The 17,967-nt window shown below is 41.1% G+C and overlaps 1 protein-coding gene across 2 annotated transcripts in view; it reads right to left on the bottom strand.

Annotated features, from left to right (window-relative positions):
• PARP4 (poly(ADP-ribose) polymerase family member 4) overlaps positions 1–17,967 on the bottom strand; it is a 110,532-nt gene that overhangs the window by 48,520 nt on the left and 44,045 nt on the right. For both annotated transcript variants that reach the window (XM_042927340.1, XM_042927939.1), the window contains 6 exons: positions 17,187–17,318; positions 16,328–16,414; positions 12,077–12,241; positions 11,362–11,408; positions 10,965–11,043; positions 4,600–4,737 (listed from right to left, as the gene is read on the bottom strand). In XM_042927340.1, the coding sequence (XP_042783274.1) occupies positions 4,600–4,737; positions 10,965–11,043; positions 11,362–11,408; positions 12,077–12,241; positions 16,328–16,414; positions 17,187–17,318 (648 nt within the window). The remainder of the gene's footprint in view (positions 1–4,599; positions 4,738–10,964; positions 11,044–11,361; positions 11,409–12,076; positions 12,242–16,327; positions 16,415–17,186; positions 17,319–17,967) is intronic.

The raw sequence follows: 17,967 nt of genomic DNA, 5'->3' as shown, positions 1-17,967 counted from the left end.
TTTTTTAATTTCTTCTCTAATTGCCTGGTTGACCCATTCATTCTTTAGTAGGGTGTTATTTATCCTCCATGCTTTTGGAGGTTTTCCAGGCTTTTTCCTATGATTGATTTCAAACTTCATAGCATTGTGGTCTGAAAGTATGCATGGTATGATTTCAATTCTTGTATACTTATGAAGGGCTGTTTTGTGACCCAGTATGTGATCTATCTTGGAGAATGTTCCATGTGCACTCGAGAAGAAAGTATATTCTGTTGCTTTGGGATGCAGAGTTCTAAATATATCTTTCAAGTCCATCTGATCCAATGTATCATTTGGGGCCCTTGTTTCTTTATTGATCCTGTGTCTAGATGATCTATCCATTTCTGTGTTAAAGTCCCCTGCAATTACCACATTCTTATCCATAAGGTTGCTTATGTTTGTGAGTTTTGTTTTATATATTTGGGGGCTTCTGTCTTCGCCACATAGACATTTATAATTGTTAGCTCTTCCTGATGGATACTCCCTGTAATTATTTTATAGTGCCCTTCTTCATCTCTTGTTACAGCCTTTAATTTAAAGTCTAGTTTGTCTGATATAAGTATGGCTACTCCAGCTTTCTTTTGACTTCCAGTGGCATGATAAACAGTTCTCCATCCCCTCACTCTCAATCTGAAGGTGTCCTCAGGTCTAAAATGAGTCTCTTTAGACAGCAAATAGATGGGTCTTGTTTTTTTTATCCATTCTGATACCCTATGTCTTTTGGTTGGCACATTTAGTCCATTTACATTCAGTGTTATTATAGAAAGATATGTGTTTAGAGTCATTGTGATGTCCGTAGGTTTCATGCTTGTAGCGATGTCTCTGGTACTTTGTCTCACAGGACCCCCTTAGGATCTCTTGTAGGGCTGGTTTAGTGGTGATGAATTCCTTCAGTTTTTGTTTGTTTGGGAAGACCTTTATCTCTCCTTCTATTCTAAATGACAGACTTGCTGGATAAAGGATTCTCGGCTGCATATTTTTTTCTGTTCATCACATTGAAGATTTCCTGCCATTCCTTTCTGGCCTTCCAAGTTTCAGTAGAGAGATCGGTCACGAGTCTTATAGGTCTCCCTTTATATGTTAGAGCACGTTTATCTCTAGCTGCTTTCAGAATTTTCTCTTTATCCTTGTATTTTGCCAGTTTCACTATGATATGTTGTGCAGAAGATCGATTCAAGTTATGTCTGAAGGGAGTTCTCTGTGCCTCTTGGATTTCAATGCCTTTTTCCTTCCCCAGATGCGGGAAGTTCTCAGCTATTATTTCTTCAAGTACACCTTCAGCACCTTTCCCTCTCTCTTCCTCCTCTGGAAGACCAGTTATGTGTAGATTATTTCTCTTTAGTGCATCACTTAGTTCTCTAATTTTCCCCTCATACTCCTGGATTTTTTTATCTTTTTCTCAGCTTCTTCTTTTTCCATAATTTTATCTTCTAGTTCACCTATTCTCTCCTCTGCCTCTTCAATCCGAGCCGTGGTTGTCTCCATTTTATTTTGCAGCTCATTGATAGCATATTTTAGCTCCTCCTGGCTGTTCCTTAGTCCTCTGATCTCTATAGCAAGAGATTCTCTGCTGTCCTTTATACTGTTTTCAAGCCCAACGATTAATTTTATGACTATTATTCTAAATTCACTTTGTTATATTGTTTAAATCATTTTTGATCAGTTCGTTAGCTGTTGTTATTTCCTGGACGTTTTTCTGAGGGGAATTCTTCCGTTTCATCATTTTGGATAGTCCCTGGAGTGGTGCGGGACTGCGGGGCACTTCCCCTGTGCTGTCTTGAATAACTTGTGTTGGTGGGCGGGGCCACAGTCAGACCTGATGTCTGCCCCCAGCCCACCGCTGGGGCCACAGTCAGACTGGTGTGTGCCTTCTCTTCCCCTCTCCTAGGGGCGGGATTCACTGTGGGGTGGCGTGGCCTGTCTGGGCTACTTGCACACTGCCAGGCTTCTGGTACTGGGGATCTGGTGTATTAGCTGGATTGGCAAGGTGCACAGGGGTGGGAGGGGCAGGCTCAGCTCGCTTTTCCTTTGGAGATCCACTTCAGGAGGGGCCCTGCGGCACTGGGAGGGAGTCAGACCCACCGGAGGGATGGATCCGCAGAAGCACAGCGTTGGGTGTTTGGGCAGTGCAAGCAAGTTCCCTGGCAGGAACTGGTTCCCTTTGGGATTTTGGCTGGGGGATGGGCGAGGGACATGGCGCTGGCAAGTGCCTTTGTTCCCCGCCAAGCTGAGCTCTGTCGTCCAGGGCTCAACAACTCTCCCTCCCGTTGTCCTCCAGCCCTCCCGTTCTCCGAGCAGAGCGGTTAGCTTATAACCTTCCAGATGTCAAGTCCCGCTTGCTGTTGGAATACACTCCGTCTGGCCCCTTCCCTTTTGCAAGCCAGACTGGGGGGCTCTGCTTGGCCGTCGGGCCGCCCCTCCGCCCCGGCTCCCTCCCGCCAGTCCGTGGAGCGTACACTGCCTCTCCGCCCTTCCTACCCTCTTCTGTGGGCCTCTCATCTGCGCTTGGCTCCGGAGACTCCGTTCTGCTAGTGTTCTGGCGGTTTTCTGCGTTATTTAGGCAGGTGTAGGTGGAATCTAAGTGATCAGCAGGACGCGCGGTGAGCCCAGCGTCCTCCTATGCCGCCATCTTCCCAGGATCCTCCTGTCATTATATTCTTAAGCTCCAGACTTTCTGTTTGGTTCTTTTTTATGGTTTCTATTTCTATTAAACTTCTCGTTTTGTTCACATGTTGTTTCCCTGATTTCATTTAGTTGTTTATCTGTGTTCCCTTGTATTGTATGGAGTTTTCTTAAGGTGATTATTTTGAGTTTGTTGTCAGCAAATCATAGATCTACATTTCTTTGGGGTCAATTACAGGAGCTTTGTTAGTTTCCTTTGGTGGTGTCATGTTTGCCTAATTCTTTTTTTTTTCCTAATTTTTTTAATGTTTATTATATATTTTTAAGAGAGAGAGACAGAGCATGAGCAGAGGAAGGCAGAGAGAGAGGGAGACACAGAATCTGAAGCAGGCTTCAGGCTCTGAGCTGTCAGCACAGAGCCCAACACGGGGCTTGAACTCACGAACAATGATCATGACCTGAGCCAAAGTCGGATGCTTAACCGACTGAGCCACCCAGGCGCCCCTGTTTGCCCGATTCTTCATGATCTACATAACCTTGCACTGGTATCTGTGCATAACCTTGCACTAGTTTGGCAGGTAAAGACCTTTTCCTGTTGGCTCCCTGGTTGGTGCATTTACCTCTGGAATCACAACTGTGCAGAATTGGAGTCAATTTTGAGGCTGTTCCTAAGTCTATGGTGTGGTCCGCAGCTGATATCTTGTTGCCAGAGGGTTGAGCACGTCTGGTCCCTGGGCGGGTGGGTCTGCCTCGGAACCTGTTCGCTCGAGTCACCTGGGATGAGAATCCACTTCAGAGTCCACAGGTTCTCAGTCATCAGACCTGTTACCAGGTACATGGATGGGTGTAGCTTCCACTAGGTCCCTGGAAGTACTCCTGCCTAGTTGCTGGATGAGTCTCTAGTGGACAAGATTGGCCCTGGACTACAGTTGAGAGGGGCTGGAACCAAGCACCACAACTGTTTCGGGTTCCACAGCCATGACTGGCATCCGCAGACTTGGCTCTGAAGGTGAAGCTAGATGTGTTCCGTGGGGTCTCCGGGTGGACCGACCCTCCGTAGCTGGAGGGCTGAAGCAGAGTATAAGGCCCTTTCTGGATCTCCTGAGGTGCAGACGTGAGCATCCAATAGGTCCTATGCCAACAGGACTGCTTGTGGACTGCGGCCAGGAGGGGGTTAGAGCCGAGAATTTTCAGAATCTTCTGACAGCCTTTTCAGAATCTTCAAGGTTGTAGCTGGAAGTGTCCCTGGACTCACAGGCTTGCTTGAAGACCGTGACTGTGAGGAGGCTGGAGCCAAGTAAAGGGTACTTTCAGGGTATCTGGGGGCACAGATGGTGCCTGCAGCCAGGACCATGGTCAGCAAGTCAGCCGCCTGGGCGCAAGCCTGTCTTTTCAAAACAGTTCTCCTCACTTTTGAGCTGTATTGGCATTTCCAAATCTCCTAACTGGATCCCAAAGTTCCCAAATGGCACTTTGTCCATGGATAGATGCCAAATAATTGTTGTTGGCGGGGGGATACATGTGAAGGACATCTTGTTGGGCCATCTTGCTGATGTCATTCTCGATTTTTATTCTAATAAGAGATTCTTTGTCATAGGGACACAAATGGTCTTATGGCCATAAATAATTTTGTATCTGTTTTTACAGTATCAATATTTAAAAACTACAAAAATACACAGACTAACAATGTAACGTCTGAAGGCATTTTTTGTTTTCAGTGGGGATTAAGGTAAAAAATAAAGTCATTATAGAGAAACATGCCACATGAGGAACTTGGATGAAACCTCAGAAGTTTATCAATCCAGATCCCGTAAGTATTTTTAGTTGTAAAATCTTGGAATGGTGAGAGTTCATTTTGCAATGCTAGTTTTCCAGGACTAACAGTAACTTCCAAATTTAAATAATGTATTTGAAATATTTTTTTAATAGTGTCTCATTTTTATGTAAGAAGGACCATACCTCACTTTCTTTTTCTGGATGTTTTTCGACCCACATTCTTGGGAGATGTGCATCAGATAAACCGACATGAAGGGAGAATCCATTGCTGTCTAAGGAGCTACCGTCCATGGTGCTAATTACAGCTTTGCAGTCTGTACTCTACAAAACAAACAACAATGACAACAAAGTAAATAATGGAATAATACCATAGTATCAGTTTGAAGTTGCCTTTCAAGTAGCAAACCCTTGCATAATTTATATAACTCCATTAGCAATCAACATTGTAGTCATAAATTCTAAAATTATGATGTTTTGAGAAGTGTGACCATTATTATATCAGTTACCCTCCTGAAATGCTAAGGTTGATGTACACAGTCAAATTTAGATACGTTTAAGACAGTCTCAAGTCCTGGATCCTAAGGTTATAGGTCTATGTATTCAGTTAGAACTATCTGGATATAGCAGAAAGTATACTAGATAATCATAACTTAGAATAGTATAAAAAGAAACTTCAATGGAAATCTTATAATTATGGCTAATTCTTTTTTTTTTTTAAAGCAAATGTATTTGTAGGTCATGTTGAATAGGGCAAAACCTATAGAGGGGACATCATGCAGGATCCAGATTAGACTGGAGTTATTTCAGGCACATGGGTGAAGAGTTTCATCCTATCCTTAGTGAGAAGGAAAAAGAGATTTGTAATTCACTGCGTGTTCAGGTTCTTATTTCAGAGTATGAGTTCAGTTATCAAGATAAAATTTTATCTTCATAAAATTTTAAATAAAAGAATCTATGTAGATATTCTTACACGGCTATCTGCTGTCAAATCATCTGGAATACAAAACACACAAGCGCAGGGAAGATGCCCCTGTTGAGAGCCTAGATGAGGTCAGCTACATTAGATGTGCACTTTGCTCATGCTCTCTATGAAAAAATGAACAAATATCAGGTGGAACTTTCAAATTTTAAAGCTGTCCATCAATAAAATGAACTCCTTAATAAAGTAGTGCATTCCCCACTGCTAGAATTGTTTAAGCAAAGACAACTAACCATGTTTCTGGGATATTATACAGGGACTTTCTGCATTAAGGCAAAAAACTTTTTTTCCATTCTAAGAATCTGGGTTTCTGTTACCTAAATTTCTTCTACATAAATCGATTGGCTTTTATGATGTTATATTGTGGGTTTTCTTTTCCTTAAAGATTTTCTTTTATTCTTTAACATGAATACATGTAGAATAAAGTGTTTGATTAACAAAAGGGGGAAAGGAGATACAATTTGCCTCCAAATGACAATCCTTATCAATGAGAAAATTAAGTCATTTGACTTCTCATATAGCACTGAGACTGTATAGAGAACTATGGGTAGATGATTCAAGATGCTATAATAAATTTGTCAAGTGGAAGATAAATTGAAAGATAAGAAGGAAGGTATGAATAGAAGAAAATTTGTCCGTAACAGAACCAAGGATGTTTTTGAAGCTTATGGAAACAGATTGATTAATTGTACCTGAAACAGAGTGACAAAATGATGACTATAATTTGTAGAGGATCAGAAATATGACATAGATTGTGATTCTGACAGATTAATTTTTTAAAATTAATGTTATCTTTTAGTATTTTGTTGGTGGATTCTATAATGTTTTGCTATGAAAAAATGTGTGTGCTACATCTCTTATTAGGAATGCCCTCTCTTACTTGCTAAATTTGGAAGATGATATGACTTGCATGAAGATTAATATTTATAATTATTTAGGTTGTCACTATGTGACTTCCATTGGTCCAATGAATGATTTTTAATCACTTTATTAAGAGATAGAAAATAGCTTTCCCATGTGTTCTGAACTCCTTAGTATGCTCTACAAACTACCTCATTTAATATGACAAGGTGTTTAGTAAAAAAAAAAAAAAAATTATGTCCCATATATACAGACATCCTTTATTCTGTAGGAAAGATGAATTTCTTGATATGTACCAGGCATTGGTGAAGCAAATTAAAATTGAGTGATTCCCTGGATTTATAGTTAACTCTCATATTTTATGGCCTTTTTAAAAACTAACTTTAGTGCAAATTATCCCAGAAATACTGCAGAAAAAATGTCTAGAAGCATAACGACTACATACAGTAAAGCCCTAGTAATAAATTATTAAACTATTTAAGCATTGGCTGTTAGCCCTAGGCGCAACTCTAAAATTATGGTTCCACAGAATTTTCTAACATCTTCTAAAACAAACTCCAAGTTGTAATACAGTCTTCTACTTCATATCAAAATTATATAAACATAATAAGTGATCCTGAATAATATGCGTCTAACAAAAGAAATATCCATTATTCTGGATATTTATTCTGTATTTATAATAATATTATATAGTATTTATTATACAGTATTCTGATAAATTAATGTGCCATCTTATTTCAAATTCAGACAAATGTTAAAATATTATGTAGCAAGCAACACATATGAAATACTGAATGATCAACTAAATGGAGGCTTTACTGTGTTCAACCACTGTCATCCACCAATAAAAATTTTAAAATTACATATCATATATGCAAATTACTCCATTTTTCAAGCTTATAATAATCTTTGGGTCCTCTCACATAAATAAACAAATACTTAAAATATGTTGGTTTTTTCCCATATATCCCTGTACATTGTTTTTTTTTTTTAATTTTAACTTGTTTATTTTTTATTTTTTTAAAATTTACAACCAAATTAGTTAGCATATACTGCAACAATGATTTCAGGAGTAGATTCCTTAGTGTCCCTTACCCATTTAGCTCATCCCCCCTCCCAAAACCCCTCCAATAACCCTCAGTTTGTTCTCCATATTTATGAGTCTCTTGTGTTTTGTCCCCCTCCCTGTTTTTATATTATTTTTGTTTCCCTTCCCTTACGTTCATCTGTTTTGTTTCTTAAAGTCCTCATATGAGTGAAGTCCTATGATTTTTGCCTTTCTCTGACTGACTAATTTCACTTAGCATAATACCCTCCAATTCCATCCATGTAGTTGCAAATGGCAAGATTTCATTCTTTTTGATTGCCGGGTAATACTCCAATGTATATATATACCACATCTTCTTTATCTATTCATCCATCGATGGACATTTGGGCTCTTTCCATACTTTGGCTACTGTTGATAGTGCTGCTATAAACATGGGGATGCATGTGTCCCTTCGAAACAGCACACCTGTATCCTGTGGATAAATGCCTAGTAGTGCAATTGCTAGGTTGTAGGGTAGTTCTATTTTTAGTTTTTTTGAGGAACCTCCATACTGTTTTCCAGAGTGGCTGCACCAGCTTGCATCCCCAATTATGACTAATTCTTAAATTACGTTTTCATAAACATAGAATCACTTTTGGAAATGTGAATTATATGCTTTAAACAATAAAGGCAATGTGATAGACTGTGAAATGGCCTCAAGGTTTTTCCATTCCTGTGTGCTGGCCCCTTTGCAATGCAACTTTGCAGCTCTTCCTGTCAGGAAGTGGCCTTTCTCTGCCTTTGAATCCAAAGTTGGCCAGTGTGACTTGCTTTGGTCAATGGGATATTGGCAGATGTGATGCAAGAGGCTTGGAAAATGTTTGTGCAGTGAGTTTTGCCTTCCCCTGTTGCTGTTGAGAACTCTCCCACTACCATACGCATGAAGCTGAGCTAACCTGATGAAGAGAGACACGTGGTCGTCATCCCAAATGACACCAGGCCAACAGCCAGGTATTAGAATAAGACCATTCTAGAACATCTTGCCCCAGCCAAGCCAGTGCAGCCCATTAGAACTGCCCAGCCTTGGGGTGCCTGGGTGGCTCAGTCGGCTAAGCGTCCGACTTCGGCTCAGGTCACGATCTCGCAGTTCGTGGGTTCGAGCCCTGCGTCGGGCTCTGTGCTGACAGCTCAGAACCTGGAGCCTGTTTCAGGTTCTGTGTCTCCCTCTCTCTCTGACCCTCCCCTGATCATGCTCTATCTCTCTCTGTCTCAAAAATAAATAAACGTTAAAAAAAAAAAAAAAGAACTGCCCAGCCAATTCACAAAACTGTGAGAAATAACAAATGTTATTGTTTTAAACCATAAAGTTTTGAGATTGTTTGTTTCAGAGCAAAAGCTACCTGATGCAGAGGGCTTCTTGTTCAGGATGGACTAAATGCATGTGTTTATCTCCATTCTCTACCAAAATCCTAAAACCCCCTACCATAAGAGGGAATCAATTAGAGGGTATCAACCCTTAAAGACATGGAGAGTAGGAACGAAGACGATCGCAGATGAGAGATCTTAACAAAGCTGACAGAGGTGTGGTGGAAGGTGTACAGAGAGTGGAAGAAGCTACCAACTGGGTGGAGGACTGCAGCGACCCAGGAAGGGTCACACCTTGGAGGTACTGCAGAAAACAACAGTACTAGTGAGGAGACCATGCACTCAGTTGCCTTGGTGCAGACCTCCTCCCTGCTCTAAGTAGCCAAGCAGCTAGCACCGAAAGCTAGCGCCCTGTTCTCTCAATTAAGGAAACTGAAGATTCATTACTTACAGAAATTCAAGCAAAGAGTATCTATAGGAATCCTAGGTATACCGAAGCATAGGTGTGCAGTGACGTAAACTGGGGAAGGACGTGCAAGGTGGCATCCTAAGTGTGGGCCCCTCAGTCCCTCTCCCCAGTCATACTTTATGAATACCCTAGAGGAGTTCTGAATAACTGCAGAAAGGCTAAAATGCTACCATGAGACTCACCATCAAACAGCCAGCCAGTTGCCAGGGCCTCCCGTGCAGGGCCTCCCATCCACTCGCCCTACCTCACAGCATCTAGCTAGCTTTGTGTGTGTCTCAGTTAGACACGAGCACAGAGGAGTTACCCAGGCATTTGAGGAAAAGCCTCTAACACAAAATATAGAGAACAAAAAGCAAAAGCCAGAAGGAAAAGAGAGCTCAAAGAAAAAGGACACAACACAGGGAAGAGAAGAAAAAATGTATTTTCAGAGAGACAAGAAAGAGAAGGTACTGCATTCATGAAACACACAAAGATGCTATAAAAAAGGAATATTCATTCATTCATTCATTCATTCATTCATATTTTAGAGAGAGAACACATGAGGGAGAGGCAGAGGGAGAGAGAGAATCCCAAGCAGGCTCCATGCTCAGTGCAGAGCCTGATGTGGGACTCGATCTCATGACCCTGGAATCATGACCTAAGCCAAAATCAAGAGTTGGACACTGAACCGACTGAGCCACCCAGGTGCCCCCCAAGAGTAATATTTACAGAGCAGAAAAGAGCTCTTGCAAATTAAAAATATTAGAACTAAAATAAAAATTTCAGTAGAATGGTTGGAATTTAAAATTGAAAAAATCACTCAGAAAGTAGAACAAGAAAACAATACAATGGTCAACAGGAGAAAAAAAGAAAGAAAACAAGAGGCTCCATCCAGGGGACACCTGATTGAAAGGCAATGCAAAAGGTACAGGAGAGAGGAACAACTTATTTTTAAAAATATAACAAAAATTTCCAGCACTAAAGGCTACGAGTTGCATACAATGAATATCACCTTCTTAGAAAATTTCAGAATACCAGGGATAAAAAGAAGATCTGAAATTCTTGTAGAAGTTAAAACAAAACAAAACAGATTACATACAAGGAATGGGGGATAAGAATAGCATTTAAGTTCTCAGAAGCAACACTAGAAGCTAGAAGATAATGTTTTCAGTATTTTCAGAGGGTGATTTTCAACCCGAGATGAAAACCTCAACAAATGATCAGCATTAACACATGGGATGAGGACAGCTTCAGGCACTGCTGCCCACACACTCCACCTACTCAGGAAGTGAACGGAGGCTGTGCTCTGCCAATGGAAGGAGTAACACAAGAAAGAGGGTAAGGAACAAAAGTCCTGCAAAGGAGAATCGGAAAAGAAAGGCCCTGGGACAACCCCTGCCCTGCAGTAACCAGGCTGGGCTGTAGTGGAGACACGGAAAAGGAAGAGGGTCTCAGGGGGAAAACACTTCCGAATTACTGGGAGCATTCAGCAGTGAAAAACAGTATTCCGAAGAGTTTCAATCTGTGTGCGACTGAGGGTAGCGGAGAGGCAAGATAATCAGATTTTCATCTACCGCAGTAAGAAGCCAAAAAAATACTTTTGAAATAGATGAGTCAAGAACAAGCAGTAAAAAAATGTATCATTCACAACTTTGGAGGCCAGCAGAAAGGAGGTAAAGTATTTAAAGTGGTTCACTGTCTCTGGAGGCGGGTCTGGAAGCGGCAGGGTAGAACCGACTGCAGCTTGTTGTAGAAGCCGTTGTTAGCATTATGATTACGTAACTTTTTAAGCCATCAAGTATTGCCTTGATAAAATAAAACTATGCTAAAATAAGAGCTCTTAGAGAATAAACCAAAGATTTACTAACCTTTTGTTTCAGTTCATGTGTATCACTAGAAATGAATTCAATCACATATGGCATCTCAATGGACATACACAAAGAGAAGCTACCAAAAAAGAAGAGAAAGTTGTCTGAGTCTATAATCTTAAATATTAAACAACTACTTGTAGTCATTTTTTAAAATTATATATATATACACATATATAATATACATATAAATATCATATATAAATATGTATATATAATTTTAATATACATATTTAAATATACATATTTAAATATACATATTTATATATAATTTTTAAGTTATATATAAATAAATATATATAATACATATGTAAATATGTATATATACATAATTTTAAATGAAAATTTAAAACCAGTCCATTCAATGACTGGTGGGTTTTATATTTTTGGTACTAACCTTTGCTTTGTTCCTATTTCCTTTACATAAATCTTCTCTACTGTATCCTGTTAAAAGAAAAATATACATGTATAACTAAGTATCTACTAAGTTTCACAATGAGACCTCAAAGCTGAAAGTAGTGTTGCCAAGGCCACAACCTACAGCAGCTATGAGACAGCTGGTCTCATGTTGGAGTGGCGAGACACAGAACATTTGGTCATGGAAAAACAGTAACTTCTAAAATGCAACTGATATTGGGGATTATTTATGACCATTTTCATAGAGATTTTCAACTATACATATATCTCTATGAGTGTATATGCACACATATACCTATACACCTATATATACATATACACATACACATAGAAACACAGTTTATATAAATACATACAAAATAGGAACAAAGTGTTAACCAGTAGCTTTGGGCTACTATCTCTGGCAATGGAATTAAGGGTTGTTTAAATTTTCCTCTTTGGTTTCTTGGCATTCTTTATGCTTATCTAAATTATTCATAATGAACATGTAAGTAGAGACACAAAAATTTTTTAAGTGACTGAACAGAATAAAAATATGATACCCATTGAGTGTAACTGTGCCTTGTATCTAAATGCAGAAATGTCAGCAAAACGGATTTTGCACCACGAAGATTAGATTATTTTGGATACTTTTCCTTCCCTGTGAATAAATCACCAAAAAAAAGCTTCTTTAAATCTTTCTTAAGCATACGAACCTGACTGTTTTCATTCAAAGCTCTGTCCTGTTGCCAGGGTGCTACGGTGGCGGGCATGAAGAAGACGGCCCTGGTGCCTTGGATGCTGAGTTCCATGATGTAGGTAATTTTGATCAGGACCTTAGCCTTAGGGGGTAGATTTCCAACACTAACAGTAAAAACATCCTGAAATAGAAACACATTACTCAGCTTTCCACTCAAAAGCATATGCATTCTATGCTAGTTAATCCCCCCTATTACATGAGCCACTTAAATTACAATCTGCCAGAGTCTTCCTCAGAAAATGAGCATATACCATTTTGTAGTGCTAAAGGAGAATCCTGGAGCGGGTCCCCAGGGGTGGGAACGGTGTGACATCTACAAAGGGCAGAGGGAGGGGAGGCCCCCTGGAAGCAGGACCCCACCCTGACTGGGGAGCCTCACCGTCCTCGTCCTCGCACAGAGGCCCTGGGCACGGGGCTCTGCACAGCCAGCCTCCAGACAGCCCCTTCTGGAAGGGCCTGTAGCCTCTCCGACCTCCATAGCATCTGGCGGTAATTCTGTCAGGAGCCAGAGAGCTTCAGCAGTTCTCGCTAGCTTGCTCCTCACTTAATTCTTTCACCCTACAGTTTACTCATCATTTTATTTAGAAAAGGCATTTCATTTTCTTTTAAAGGGGCATTATAATCACTGCATAAGGAGACAGACTCATGAATGACTAGGGCAGAAAAAAGAACAGATCTATTTTTTCTGATCCTACACAGAGAAGCTCTTAATACCCCAAGCATATCTTCCGTTCTGCTTGACTGTACTGCCATAAAATTCAGTATGTTTAGGAGCATATAATACTAATGATAATATCCATTTGCAAGAACACCCAATGAAGAAATGGATTCCAACGAAGGGATAAACAATGGAGAGATGATTCGTAAACAGTGTTTGTCCTTGAAAGAAGTGCATAAAAACCTGGGGCTCATTTGAGGGACTGCCACGGGAATAGAGTGGGGCTGCACTTCCGTTTCTATGTAGGCTACAGATGCAAGATGTCACTTCTGTTGCAACAAGCCGGATAATCTACAAAACTGTAACTTGTCTTGAACTGCCAGAACACTGAGTTGCAAGGCAGCCAAGTGAACTGAATTCCAAAGAGTGATGAGCCCCTCAAGGCACAGATGGGGCACGGGAACTGTGGATTCCCCTACGGGCTCCGAGGGGGCTAGCATCTTGGTCTAGAGTAACAGGGAAGCTAGCCCTCACTCGGCAGCTTCCGTCCACGGAGGCTGGGTCCTTGATTCAGCTTCTCCCAGCTTCCGACTTGGCCTCGAAATTTCCTCTGCATTTCCTCATTAACTCTTTATTTACCCTTTCCTGTTACTTCCCTGCTTAAATATTTGGGACGACAAACTAGACCTCTATCTTTGTAAATGGTGTATGAAGAGTAGTGAGGCAGATATGCACTGTTGCCAGAGGAGCAGAAAGCAGTGGTACCTGTCCTGGGTGAAGGCAAGGACAACTGTAGTTTTCCCTTACGTGGAGAGACGCTGAAGCCAAGGCTTTTTAAACATACGTGTCTTTTAAGTTAAGCAAACACGGGCACCTGGCTGACTCAGTCAGTAGAGCATGCTACTCTTGATCTCAGGGTCATGAGTTCAAGTCCCATGCTGGGCATAAAGCTTACTTAAAAAAGAAATTAAGCGAGCAGATGGAGTCTGGACATTCCAAGCAGAAGAATGAGGGCCTCTGCAAATGGCATTATGTTTTCAAGATGACGAATAATAGCTCAGGCTCACTGGGGTTTGAAGTGGGAGGAAGGACGTAGTGCAATGAGGCTGAGGCAGGTGAGGCCAGGCTTGGGAGGGTCTTGGGCACCGTACTGATGGGCTGAGGGGATGACGGTGGGCCCCACAGTAGTGGCCATAGGAGAGGTGGTGAGATGGGCAGGCCTCCTAAGCTGGTAAGAAACCTGAACAGATGATTACTTGGAGATGGATGATGGACAACAGGGAAGGGAGGACCGAAGGGTGATGCCCTGGGTTCCCACCTGGCCAACTGCGTAAGTGGTGACGCCATTATTACCACCAGAAAAACAGGAGGAGGAAACAGTTTGGAGGGGAAGGGAGGGGAACGAAATCAGCTTTAGACCTATCGCCTAATAAGTACGTGTGGTTTTTAAAAATATTTTCAATTACGGACTTCATGACCACTCCACCTCATTCTTTTTAACCTTACTTCAAAATGCACTAAATATAAGATTAATTTAGGTAGATATATCCTAAAGGTGGGCCAAGGCAAAATTGAGTCTAGTAATTTTGACAGACTCTTTATTGTGCCTTAATCCAAAGAATCTTAGGAAGAGAAAAAACTGTATACTTTAAAGCTGAATTAGACTTAAGCTTCCTCAAGCCAGAAAGCTAGGGAATCTGGGCATGGCAGCTCAGGTCTTTTTCTGCTTTCCCTTTGCCAACCAACACTTAAAGGCAGGGTCCCAGGGCTGCATCCTTGCATGATGCCCAATGTGTCACCATGTCAATTTAGGGCCTCCCACGATGACTCCCAGATCCCCACGCCCAGTGCAGACCTTTCTCCTGATGCCTGACCAGCTGTCTCAGGGACCTGTCCCCACAAAGTCCCATCAGTCTCTTAGACTCATCATCTCCTCCTGCACTTGTCACTTCCACACCCACGAAGCATCTGCTTCTCTCAAATCCCTGCCTTGATGAACAGCCACACTGATCCCAGTGTTACTCTTGACTCGTTTCTCCCTGCCACACCCTCCAATCTGGCTTCAGTCTGTGCCCTCCACCGCCCTGGCATCTTTCGGATGTGCTGCATCCTCTCCGTTTCCACTGTCACTACCTCAGCAGTTTAGTTTGGGCCCTCATCCCACCTCTTGCCTAGATTACCACAAGGGCCACCAAACTCCTCTCCGTGACAGTCTGCATGTTTGTGTTCCCCCCCAGACCCATAGGTTGAAACCCTGACACCCACTGGGATGGTATTAGGAGGTGCGGCCTTTGGGAAGTAATCAGGTTTCAATGAGGCCTCATGATGGAATTAGTGTCCCCATAAGAAGAGGAAGAGACTAGCACCTACTCTCTGCTATATGAGGAAACCAGGAAGAAATCCACCATCATCATTTTGGACCTCCCTCCCTTCAGAACTGTAAGAAATAAGTGTTTGTTGGTAAAGCCAACTTAGCAAACTAGACAATCTCCCCTGCCCCGAGGTGTCCCTCAGGCCACTCCAACCTTCTCATCACCACTTGAGTGTTCTTTCTCAAAGGCAATTCTTATCAGTGTCACTCCAGCCAAGTTGAAATATTTCTATTTTCCCAAGGAACCATGCTTTTTCATGTCTGTTACAGCCTGTGTATGTGTCTCCCCTCTATCTGCAGGCCCTTACCTCTTAGGTTACCTGGAGAATTCCTGCTTATCTTTCAAAAGAAGAAATCTAGTAGGCATCGTAACTGTACCTGCTTCCAGATTCTCCACAATTTTCAGAATGCAAAGAATCTGGACCTGTCTCCGGACTCTGCAGAAATGCCTCCCTGGGATATGATTTGGTGGAAACTGGATAAATTGCTACGTAGGCTTAGTTCTAAGAAAAATGTATATACAGTGGACCCTTGAACAACATGGGGGTTAAGGGCACTGATCCCCATACAGCCAAAAATCTGCTTATAACTTTTGGCTCCCTAAAGATTTAACTACTAATAGCCTATTGCTGATTGGAAGCCTTACTGATAACATAAACAGTCAATTACCACATGTTTTGCATGCTATATGTTATATACTATAATCTTACAATGAAGTAAGTTGGAGAAAAGAAACTGTTCCTAAGAAAATCATAAGGAAGACAAATTTACAAGGCTGTACTGTATTTATCCAAAAAAATCTGCCTAAAAGTGCATCTATGCAGTTCAAACCTGTGTTGTTCAATGGTCAACCGTATATTACACTCTTTTACCAGAAGATGAAGATTACGTACCCCAAATGTATTTTCATTGTCACTTCTGGGAAACTCTGTTCCCAAGGACAGAAGTAGCTGTTCTTATTTGTTTGGCAATTCTGACACCGTTTCCTCCCGCATTCAGGTAAGCCAAATGGTTCTGACCAGCTTGACCTCCCCTCACTAATGGCAAGTTAAACTCTAGGCCTAAAACAGCATAAATTATCCCAGTTTCTACTATGAATTTCATGTTTCAAGTCCTATTCCAACTCTTTCTCCCTTCTGGTAAGTATGTTAGAGGAATGCATGAATATCAAGCCCTACGGGTGCATCCTGGTCCATCAAGTAAGCGCCATGGCCTTGACTGATGGCTTCTCGGTATTCACGGCGGGCTGCTTCCTTCTCTTTAACCTGGAAAAGATTATTTTCAAGCCAGTCATAACATGAATAGTGATTTCAGACTTTAACAAGAAAAACTTCATCAATATTTATTAAAACCTATGCAAAACCAGAAAACTAAGCGTCTAAGGTGAAATGAAACCTATATAAAGTGGCCGTTAAAATGTAATTACCTAATAAGAATTTGAATATTAAAAGGCTAAAATGATGATGTTGGGACCAAAATATTTCAGTCAATAGTGAAAAAAATATTTGATTGGGATTTTATGTTGAACAAAAATAATAAGTTAAATCTTAAATTTAATAAAATAGCAGTTATTGCAATTGTGGGCTAATCCTTAGAATAAACAAAGAATGTATCACTTGTTATTTCTTTTGGTACACCCTTTCTTACAACAATAGCCATCACCTCAGTCCGTCTGTTACAGCAGGGCGCAGAGGGTCATTGTTTGCAAAACTGTATAAGGGCTTCACCAATTTTCCAATGTGCCTCTCTTAAACTTTTGATACTGAAATTGATCTTTTCTGAAGTGCTAGGCAAAGAATTTGCAAGGCACTGACTGATGAACACTGGACGGACAGGAACAGAAACCAGTTAATCAGGGAGGGATGCGTCCCAGGAAGCCAACTGTCCAAGTGCTTGGTTCTTCAAAGATTATTTCTGTCTTATGACAAGGTTGCTACTCAACCTTATAGCTATGGGGACTCAGATGAGAAACATTTGAGTAAATGGGAAACTTACTTTGAAACCAAAGAGCGATCGCAGTGCATTTTCTCCCCTTACCTCTCCTACTATGTGTTTCCCATTGATGAATGCTTCAAAACCACAGACAGCTGCCTTATCATCCAAGGGAAAAATATATTTTGCCTCAATGGGCACAGAACTTTGATTTGTATATGTCTGAAAAACAATGACCTGAAGAAGAACAAAAAATCCATGTACTTGATGAAACCATATGGAACAACATTTGCAGGAACAACTATTAACGGAAACTACAATGTATATTTTCTTTCAATTGCTTGAATTTGCATCATGTCCCTCAAACTCCCAATCCTGGCTTCAGGGGCTAGAGCATTCTACAGTTACTGTGTAGAGTCCATGTTACATTATAAAACATAGTAGCTACATCTTTAGGAAATTCATACACACATGGCTAGAATAAAAGTCACTAGTATTACAATATTGCAAACAATGGCTTAACAGAAGCAATGCAACTTCTGTTAAGGCGGCAACAGAATGGTCCCTTCATGTGTGGATCTTGATCTCTCCTTGGTGTCACATGGGCCCAGACACTATTCCAGAAGGGTTCTTATATCTGGCCTGTTTTCAGGTCTTGGCACTTCTTCCTTTACCTCTCTGTGCACAGCCCTCCATGGGTTTTCTCATCCATGCTCATTTCTTCCTGTCTAGACGACTCCTGAATTAATCTTTTCCACTCCTACATGCTGTCTCTATTCCTATCAGATTAATTTTACTAAATGGACTGTGTTCATCACATCACTCCCTTGCTTAAGAAAAGGCCAGTCTTTAAACATTTGAAAATTAAAAAAAAAACAAAAACACC

The sequence above is a fragment of the Panthera leo genome, chromosome A1 (genome assembly GCF_018350215.1).
Source record: "Panthera leo isolate Ple1 chromosome A1, P.leo_Ple1_pat1.1, whole genome shotgun sequence".
Classification (NCBI taxonomy): domain Eukaryota; kingdom Metazoa; phylum Chordata; class Mammalia; order Carnivora; family Felidae; genus Panthera; species Panthera leo.
Note: the sequence above shows the minus strand (reverse complement) of the source record. Positions and strands in the feature narration are given on the sequence as shown.